This window comes from Pipistrellus kuhlii, unplaced genomic scaffold (genome assembly GCF_014108245.1).
Source record: "Pipistrellus kuhlii isolate mPipKuh1 unplaced genomic scaffold, mPipKuh1.p scaffold_m20_p_8, whole genome shotgun sequence".
In the NCBI taxonomy this organism is placed as follows: Eukaryota; Metazoa; Chordata; class Mammalia; order Chiroptera; family Vespertilionidae; genus Pipistrellus; species Pipistrellus kuhlii.
This window is the reverse complement of record NW_023425584.1, coordinates 30,011,260-30,021,812: the sequence shown is the minus strand read 5'-3', so window position 1 is coordinate 30,021,812 and position 10,553 is coordinate 30,011,260. Positions and strand designations below refer to the sequence as shown.

General features: G+C 36.3%; 1 protein-coding gene across 3 annotated transcripts in view; it reads right to left on the bottom strand.

Annotated features, from left to right (window-relative positions):
- Window positions 1–2,059: 2,059 nt before the first annotated feature.
- CDKL3 (cyclin dependent kinase like 3) overlaps window positions 2,060–10,553 on the bottom strand; it is a 32,863-nt gene continuing 24,369 nt past the window's right edge. For 2 of the 3 annotated variants that reach the window (XM_045576687.1, XM_045576689.1), the window contains exons 11-13: window positions 6,656–6,818; window positions 5,320–5,417; window positions 2,060–2,335 (exon numbers count right to left, since the gene is read on the bottom strand). In XM_045576687.1, the coding sequence (XP_045432643.1) occupies window positions 2,267–2,335; window positions 5,320–5,417; window positions 6,656–6,818 (330 nt within the window). In that variant the 3' untranslated portion in view covers window positions 2,060–2,266. Of the gene's footprint in view, window positions 2,336–2,772; window positions 2,868–5,319; window positions 5,418–6,655; window positions 6,819–10,553 lie in introns of all 3 variants that reach the window. The other variant, XM_045576688.1, reaches the window with a different exon arrangement.

Genomic DNA, 10,553 nt, shown 5'->3' with positions numbered 1-10,553 from the left:
AAATTTCTAAGCAGAGGAAATAGCAAAAACTAAGGTTTTAAGGCAGGAGCATAGCTAGGAACAGCAGAGGTCAGTGGGCTTGGAACAGAATGAGCAATTGGGAGAAAGCAGCAAATCAGGTTAAACAGGGGCCAGAGGCATACTATATAAGGGCCACATAGATTACTGTAATGTCTGTGGCTTCTACTCTGAGTGAAATGAGAAGCATTCGGGGTTTTGAGCACAGCAGTGACATAGTCTGACTTAAACTTTGTTAAGAACACCCAGGCTCTGGCCAGTGTGGACAGTTCGATTCCTGGCCAGGTCACATGTTGGGTTGTGGGTTCAATCCCTGGTGGGGGTGTGTGTGGGAAGCAGTTAATGTTTCCCTCTCACATCAGTGTTTTTCTCTCTCCCTCTCTCTTCTTCTCACTCCGAAAATCAGTAAGAATGTATATAAACAAAACACCCAGGCAAAAGAAGGAAGGTTAAACAAGGGAATAACCAAAGAGATCAGTTAAGATACAAAATATAAACAAGAAATGTTGTGAATAGCAGGAGGGTGAAAAGTAGTCAAATCCTGGAAATACTCTGAGGGTAGAGTTGAAAGGATATGGAGCATGAGAGAAAGAGAAAAGTCATGGATTATTACAAGGTTTTCTCCTGAGCAATTGGGAGAATAGAGCTGCCCTTAACTAAGATAGGGAAAACACAGGCAGAACTAAGAGATTAGTACCTTAATTTTGGACATGTTAGGTTTGAGATACTTATATATTGTATTTTAGTGGAGCTAGCGAATGGACAAATGGAAATCTGAGTCTGGAGTGTAGGGGTCAAGTCTAGAGACAGAGAATTGAAAGTTATTTATACTAATAAAAGGGTAATATGCTAATTAGACTAGATAGACCAGACATCTTCTGGACTTCCTTCCAGACAAAGCTGAAGCAGCTATGAGGGCCAAGAAGAACCAGCGGCCACAGTGGGCGGTAGTGGCAGCAGTAGCAGGTGATGGGGATGGCGCCTTCTCCTAATGGGCCCAGTTGCCTATTGCAGAGGGGGACATCTCCTGAGGGCTCCCGGACTGAGAGAGGGGGCAGGCCGGGCTGAGGGATTTCCCCCCAGTGCATGAATTTTTGTGCACCGGACCTCTAGTCAGTATATAAATGGTATTTAAACCTGGCTTCTGTGGCTCAGTGGTTGAGCATCAACCTATAAACCAAAAGGTCACTGGTTTGATTCCTAGTCAAGGCACATGCCTGGGTTTTGAGTTCAATCTCCAGTGGTGGGTGTGTAGGAAGCAGCCAATCGATGATATTTCTCTCTCATCAATGTTTCTACCTCCCTCTCTCACTAAAAAGAAATAAAAATAAAAAAATTATAAAAGGTATTTAAGACCATGTATCTGGATAAGCTCACCAAGGGAGTATAGATAGAAACAGAATAGGACTAAGAACTGAGCCCAAATATTTGATGTTTCATTCATTTTCTGTCTTTCCTCCTCCCTCCCACTCTCTAAAAATCAAAAGAAAAATATCCTCAGGTGAGGATTAACAAAAAATAAAAAATAATTAAAAATAAAGTAGAACAACAAATTGATGTTTCTCTCTCTCTCTAAAATAAATAAAAATTTAATAAAATTAATTAAAAAGAGATTATAATATAATAAAATTATGCTTTCCTTTGTTTTTCATGCCTACTTTTAGTAAATAAAAAGTCAGGTAGCATTCTGGCAAAACACCAGATAATCCCATTTTATTGTTTTTTTATTTGTTTTTTTTAAGAATAGGACAATTGAGAATTTTGGCACTATTTTTCTTTTGGGTTGTATATAATTGGATTTTATTAGATAGAAAAAGTTTTATTAGACATAAAAAGCACTATCTGATGGAACTAGAAAACTGAAAGAGTGCTGATAGTTGTTTAAAAGGATAAAAGAATTTAACATTTAAATACCTTATAAAGCATCCTAGGGAATAATTGACATTTAACGTTATGTGACTAGCAAAAGGCAGAGATCAGTATAAGTATAGTGTGTCATATGACAGGATGTGTTACCTACTCAGAAATCATGGCAAGTAAAGAGGCAGGAAGACAGATGACTTTAATTCCAAATCAGAGCATCATATCAACAGAATTCTTAGAAGAAAGATGAAAACAGTGAATGGTTTGCTAACAAAATGAAGTTGGATGATGCTAATGCAGAAGAATGGCTTACTTACAGCTCGTTACATCATTTCTATTGTATATAAAATAAAAAGGGAAGACTTGCCAATTTGGATTTTAAGATTTAAAAGATGCTACCCCCAAAAAATCTGCTCCTCTTCAAATTCTCCTTCGAACAATGGCCATCTCCATCCTAAAATTAGAAATCAAGCCAGTAAAAACCAGAGATAAGAATGTAAACATATATTGCCAAAACTTTGCCTATTAATGTTAAATTATATGTAACAACATAGTCTATTAAACTACTAAATGATAGACATGCTGGTCAAGCCAAAAGATTTGCTCCAATGCTTTGCTCAATTTCCATCCTTATTAAAAACATTAAAAAATAAAAATAAATAAATATAAATTATATGACTTAATATAAACTGTTGTTTTATTAGGATGTACCAGTCAGGCAGTTATATATATATTCAAATTTAGAAAACATAAATAATTTAAAGATTAATAAATTTAAAAACAAATTTAGGTGAATATACATATAACTACACAGAATTTATGTATTTGTAGAATTATCTAGTAGCATTTTTGCATGTAATATTTAAAAAAGTATTTTTAAAAAAACCATACAGTGATTCTGGGATTCCCTGAATTTTCAGCTGCTGCATTTTTTACTCTACATCTGGCAGGTTCTTCTTCTTTTCAGTTTGTGCATTTCCTGTATTCTGAAAAGTAAATAGAAACAAGAACCTTAATTGAGGAAATGGTGAGTCTTTGGCTAAAGAAATACACATAGGCCACAGATAAGTATAATACTTGTGCTTTGCACCTGGAGGCTGTTTCATGAGGTGCAGGGAGACTATCTAGCAAAGTATTCTTCATTATCATCATGAAACAGCTGAAGATAGTTTTTGTTTGGGCACTTCTCTCTCTTCCTAATACACTCTTTAGCAGTAATTTAAGGTTTTCTCTCTAGATAAGTGTTTCCCAAAGTGTGGTATGCGTACCTCCAGGGGTACAGGAAGAGTTTGATGGGGGTATGCACTGCATTGTGCTTAGCTGCGCCTAATTCTACGTTCTCATGAGTACGAGGGGTACTCAGTGTTACAAAAATTATAAAAGGGGTACACATATGTCAAAAATTTGGGAAACACTGCCTAGATCATAGAGTCTATTCAATGCATGCATGTGCTATTTCAATATTAATTTAAGATGCCTAAAATAGTTTAATGTACAACTGGGAAGTGCCTGGATCTGATTAGGTAATTCAAAGTCAATGACAATGACAATGTAATCAAGTCAATGACAGAGCCAAGAATAAAACAAATAAGTTGTTAATACCTCTTACATTTTTAAAGACATGTGATATTGTTTTTTGCTCTAAACTAACAAACTACCAACTCAAAATTTAGGAAATATTCTCAGTTCTGACATTAATTTATTATAAGTGTCTGAAATAGACTAACATGCAATTTCAGTCACTTGTCAAAATTGTATTTGAATGAGCAATACAAATAAAATACAACCACCATTGGTAACTTCTGGTTATTTATTTATTTATTTATTTAGTAATTATTTCTAAGAACTATAATACAACTGTTTCAAGGTCATTCTTTAAAATGCCATATTTTTAGAAGTTCTATACCTTATGAGCAAGAAGAAATTTTCCCTTCCTATTTACTTTTATATTTTAAAATTACAAAACTATCTTAAGAGTTCTTTTCTTTTTGCATTGGCATGTAATTGTAGTTCCAGAGGGGCTCTCAGAGGACAGTGGAATAAATACATAATAGCACATTACTAACATGCCCAAACTCAGGAGCTCTAACTCACCAATCATTCAGGATATGTGCAAATGGTGTGCTGTTCAACATCAAATCATCCAAGTTTAAAGCAACCCTATTACTTTTTTAATTAACTAAAAGATGATCACTATGGGTTTCATGTTCTGTCTAGAAAATTTCTCCATTCTGCAAAATAAACTGAGAGTTCTTAACAAGTTCTAGACCAAGAATAAAGTACACTAGTAAATGTCACAAAAAATATACCTAACAGCATCTGATAACTGTTTTACTTGAATGTTGTAGACTTAGTTAAAATACCGTAAGTAGTTTCAGATCAGAGTTTCTTCATTTTTCTAATTTACTCAAATTTCCTTTATAGGTTTGTGCTAATTTTATCACGAATAAAAATGTAATCAAGCTCTGGTCTGTGTGGCTCAGTTGGGTGGGTGTTGTCCCATGCACTGAAAGGTTGCTGGTTCCCAGTCAGAGCAGGAGTCCGGGTTGGGGCCTTGATCTGGGTTGGGGCCTTGATCTGGGTTGGGGCCTTGATCCCACGTAGAGGGCATGCAGGAGGCAACCCTCTCACAACAATGTTTCTTTCTTTCCTTCTCCCTTCCTCTTTCTAAAAATCAGTGAACCATTATTTTAAAAAATGTAATCAATTTTATTTTAAAAATAAGAAACTGAGATAACAAAGTTGCTGATCTCACGAAAATAGAAGGCTAACTGTGATTTAATCCATGGGTGCTCTGCACAATCCCCTTCTTTTAAAAGAATACTTTTAGATAGTATTCATTTGGGTGTTTAGGGCTTCAGATTTCCAAATAAAATTCAAGACTCTCTCTGGTGGGTTGGGGCTGAGACATTTCAACAAGATTATCTGATAGCTAGCTAAGAGCAAATATTTGTGAAAATAGGACAGCAGGTAGACAGAAGATATTCTGGAACAAATTGGAGGTAGGGGGAACGGGAAGAGGCTCAAGACAAATCTGTTCTTGTGGCCAGTATAGCCATAAGTTTATACCATTATTCATTTCCTCTGGCATAGGTTACTTGCCCAATGCTTGGTAATACACATAACGCATAGTCCTTTCCCTGAGTACAACATTCTAATCACTTCAACATTCAAATATAAGCTGGTACTCACTACCCTCCCCACAAGAAAGTTATAAAACCTTTAGTAAGTAGTTATTCTGGGGGGGAAAAAAAAAAAAAAAATATATATATATATATATATATATATATATATATATATATCGGTTTCTCAAATTCAAAGATTACAGAATGTTTAATTTTTACATAACTTTACAATGATAATAACTAAGTTTACACACCAAGTCAAGGATTCTAAACAGCATTCCTTAGTTAAAGCTATAAACAAGAAATGTTTTACCTCTTGTTTTCCTTGATTTTGGTCCATATTAAGTAAAGTTGGTATTTTAGATGAATCTGTTTTCTTTGATTCCCTCTTTGGCACTTTTATCTGTTTAACTTTTGCAAAAATATATACAATAACAACTTATTATTCTTACATTAAAATTTTACTTTCTTTTTTAAGAGTTTCAAATGGAAATTCTGATGGCCACTTAGGTCAATTCCTCACTTTATTATGAAAGAACTGAACAAATTATGAGTTGTAATGGTAAAATGCACCAATTATAAATTATTTGTTTAATAACTTTACAAATAATATGTCATTAAAAGAAGACATGTGTTGTCCTAGCCGGTTTGGATCAGTGGCTAGAGCATCAACCTGTGGACTGAAGGGTCCCAGGTTCGATTCTGGTCAAGGATACATGCCTGGGTTATGGACTTGTCACCCAAGTTTAAAGCAACCCAATGGATGTTTCTCTCTCTCTCTCCCCTCTCCCTTTCTCTCTGAAATCAATAGAAATATATATTTTTAAAAAAGAAGATATGTATTTTTAAAAATTCTAAGTATAACTGTTAAGTGGATCGGATAATTCCTCTTGAACTATACAAAGTACTATATTCATGCTATTATATTAAGTTTTCACAAGGTGTCACTGTTCTTCAAATAATATAACATTTACTATGCCAAAAATGAGTTTCATTTTAAGAAATCAATACCTGATATAAATCTTTAAAAGTTTTTTATTTTATTTTTTTTTACAGAGAGGAAAAGGAGAAGGATAGAGAGTTAGAAACATAATGAGAGAGAAACATGGATCAGCTGCCTCCTGCACATTCCCTACTGGGGATGTACCTGCAACCAAGGTACATGCCCTTGACCGGAATCGAACCTGGGACCCTGGAGTCTGCAGGCCGATGCTCTATCCACTGAGCCAAACTGGTTAGGGCCCTGTTATAAATCTTATTCTACTAATTCCTTGGATTCCTGAAGCTCATATATAATTCCTGCCATATATGGACAAATAATCATGGGTAAACATAGGAAATGGATTGATTCCAAACATATACCGAACCAAAACCACCTTCTTCAAATACTATTCTAAACATTTCAACAATACTGAGCTAATGAAATATTTAACTTTTAAAGTTTTCTTAACATTTAAAATTTTTCCTTTAAATCTCACCCCTTATTTGATGATGGAGGAGAAGGGGGAATACTCATCTGCTGAAAATATTTTTCACAGTAATTTACTATTTTCTACCTAAATCACATTATAACATGTAAGTTATGTTACTAAAAAGGTTTTGTGTAAGATAACATTGGGAGATTATAATGCTATGAAACATTTATGTACCTTCTGTTCTTTTCATTTCATTTGATTGTATTAGGAAAGGCAATTTTGGGAAATGGAACTCTTTCCTATCAGGTCTGGAGAAATTCAGCTTCCTTTTACTTCCACTTGCCATTTGGTCACTTTGACTTGTCCGCTCACTAAATATACCTTTCTCCATTTGGCTCTAAACAAACAAATAAACAAGAATTAATTTGAAGAAAAATGTGTAACTATTCAATGACAAGCCTAGAATTATTAGCCATTCGGATGGTATAAGGCTGTGGTTGGCAAACTGAGGCTCATGAGCACATGCGGCTCTTTGTTCTCTTGAGTGTGGCTCTTCCACAAAATACCACGGCCTGGGTGAGTCTATTTTGAAGAAGTTGTATTAGAAGAAGTTTAAGTTTAAAAAATTTGGCTCTCAAAAGAAATTTCCATTGTTGTACTGTTGATATTTGGCTCTGTTGACTAATGAGTTTGCTGACCACTGGTATAAGGTATGCATAACAATGTCTTCTAAAAGAGAATACCAATAAATATATAAATGAATTAAAGTTCAATAAAAGTTTCATAAAGCAATCATTGTTTTTAGCATATTAAATATTCTGAGAATAATAGTCTTGACCATGAGAACCACAATCTTAACTTTTAATTTTTAATCCTATTCATTATACTCTGACTTTGGACAAATTGCTTCTGTTCATTTTATTAAAAATTTACTTTTCTAGCCCTCACCAATGTGGCTCAGTTGGTTAGCATCATCCCATGCACCAAAAGACAGCAGGTTCAATTCCCAGTCAGGGCACATGCCCATGTGGTGGGTTCAGTCCCCAGTAAGAGTGCATATAGGAGACAACCAATCAATGTTTCGCTTTTTCTCCCTCTTCCTTCTCTCTCTAAATTAAATAAAAACATATTGTTATTTTTAAAAACTATTTTTCAATTTAAAAATGTGCTCTGGACACTGGGAAAACCCAAAAGGAAACCCAAAATAGTAAACTATTTGTGAACTTAGCATTTTGGAAAACCTTTTATGTTTTCTGATGTTGCTCACTTGACAACAGATGATAAAAACTTTCCTATGTTAACTGAACTGTCTGGCTTTAGAGTGAAGGCTGAAGGAGCAGCTCCTCTCGGACTCAAGTGCTAGCAGAGGCCATTGTTCCTCTGCTCATTCCCCCAAGAGCTGGCAGGCCGACTTCATATCTGAGTCTCCATCAATCTAGCTAACATGTTTCCCCAGCCCTGGTGATTCCCTGAAATTCCACTCCACCCAGCTTATAGGCCCATCCACATTGTTTCCAGTGGCTTTTCCATACAAACAGCCTCTCTTGCCTTACATTTCAGACTTTCCTAGAATCTCACAAGTAACATCTGGCCTTTGTGTACCCCATATCTTTGCTAAGTGGCCCCACTCCTGACTTAGTAGCAGCCAGCCTCGGATCATAGCTTGGCTTTTCCTGGGCACCACTAAGCCCAGCATAAATAACAGCCATTGGCATATATAGCTCATGTCGGGTGGCCCCAGATAGGGCACAGGTGGTAGCTGACCCAATGGATAGCTTCAGACCATAGCAGATTACAACCCAACCACCTCCATTAGTGATACACTCAAGGGATAGACTCAATGGGCATCAAACCCCACTGAAACAAGTCCTTTTCCCTTAGTCCTAGAAGCTGATTGGCCCAGGGAGTTAATCTCTCCCAGTGATGTGCCAACAGCAATCAAGGCTCAACTACAACAGGACATTGCACACAGCCCACACAGGGGTGCACCTGGAGTGCTAAGCTTGGATGACTGGGGAGACTTCACCAATGGGCTCTCAGGACACCTACCAAACAAGGCCACTATACCAAGTCCAGGAGACATGGAAGCTCTCCCTAATACATAGAATCAAACACAGGGAAGCAGCCAAAAGGAGACAAAGAAACAGGTCCAAAATGAAAGAGCAGGAGAAAACTCCAGAAAAAGAACCAAATAAAATGGAGGCAAGCAAACTACCAGATACAGAGTTCAAAACAATGGTTATAAGGATACTCAAGAAACTTAGTGAGAACTTCAACATCATAAAAAGTAATATGAAAGCCATAAAAAAAGAGCCAATCAGAAATAAGGATACTAACTGAAATGAAGAATAAATAACAGGGATTCAACAGTAGAGTAGATGAAGCAGAGAATCAAATCAATGACTTAAAATATGAGTGAGCAGAAAACACCCAATCAGAATAGTAAAAAGAAAAAAGAATCCAAAGAAATTAGGATAGTGTAAGAAGCCTTTGGGACAACTTCAAACACACCCACTTTTGCATCATGGATGATGGAAAACTTCCCTAACCTGGCAAAGAAAAAAGAAGTACAGAGAGTCCCATACAAGATGAACCCCAAAAGGCCCACACCGAGATACATAATAACTAAAATGTCAAAGGTTTAAAGACAAAGAAAGAACCTTAAAAGCAGCAAGAGAAAAGCAGTTAGTAACCTACAAGGGAACTCCCATAGGATTGTCAACTAAGTTCTCAAAAGAAACTTTGCAGGCCAGAAGTGATTGGCACAAAATATCCAAAGTGATGAAAAGCAATGACCTACAATAAAGAGTACTCTACCTAGCAAACTTATCATTTATAATCAAAGGACAGATAAAGAGCTTCCAGACAAGAAAAATTAAAGGAGTTCATCACCACCAAGCCAGAATTATATGAAATATTCAAGGGTCTTCATGAAAATGGAAATAAAATAAAGAAGCTGGGGTACAAATACTTATAACAGACAAAATAGACTTTAAAACAAAGCCAAAACAAGAGACAAAGACCCAGCAACTCCACCTCTGGGTATTTATTTAAAAAAAATTTAAAAAAAAATCCAAAACTCTAAATCAAAAAGACATATACACTCAAATGTGTTTTTTTTATTAGACTTTTAAAATATTTATTTTTATTGATTTCAGAGAGGAAAGGAAGAGAAGAGATAGAAACATCAATGACAAGAAAGAATGATTAACTGCCTCTTGCACACCCCACACTGGGATCCAGTCCACAACTTGGGCATGTGCCTAACCCCGAATTGAATCATGACTTCCTGGTTCATAGGTCAAAACTCAACCACTGAGCCACGCATGCCAGGCAGCATTCATGTTTATTGCAGCATTATTTACAATAGCCAAAATATGGAAGCAATCTAAGTGTCCATCAATTGATGAGTGGATCAAAAAGAAATGGTGCATACTGGCTGGTGTGCTCAGTGGTTAGAATGCAAAGTCTGTGCACTGAGGGGTCATGGGTTGGATTCCTGATCAAGGGCACACACCTAAGTTGCAGGCTCGACTCCCAGCTCTGGTCGGGGTGCATGCAGAAGGCAACCAATCTATGTGCATCTCTCTCTCTCTCTCTCTCTCTCTCTCTCTCTCTCTCTCTCTCTCTCTCTCTCTTTCTCTTTCTCTTCCTATTTCTATATTTCTTCGGGTAAGGATTAATAATAAACAAACAAACAGAAGTGGTGCATATATACAATGGAATATGATTTGGCCATAAAACAATGAAATCTTGGTATCTGTGACAATATGGATGAACCTAGAAGGTTTCATGCTAGGTGAAATAAGTTAGTCAGAAGGACAATGCCAGATGATTTCGCTTATATGTGGAATATAGAAAACAAAATAAATAAACAGAACAGAGGCAGACTCATAGATGCAGGGAGCACTTGGATGGTTGTCAGGTGAAAGAGGAGTTGAAGCAATGTGTGCAAGAGATGAAGGGATTCAGAAATGCAAATTGGTGGTTGCAGAATGGTCACGGGGATGTGGAGTGCAGCATAGGGAATATAGTCAACAATATAGTACTACGTATGTTGTCAGATGGATGCTGGATATATTGGGGTGATCACTTTGTATTAGATAAATGTCTAATCACAAGGTTATACACT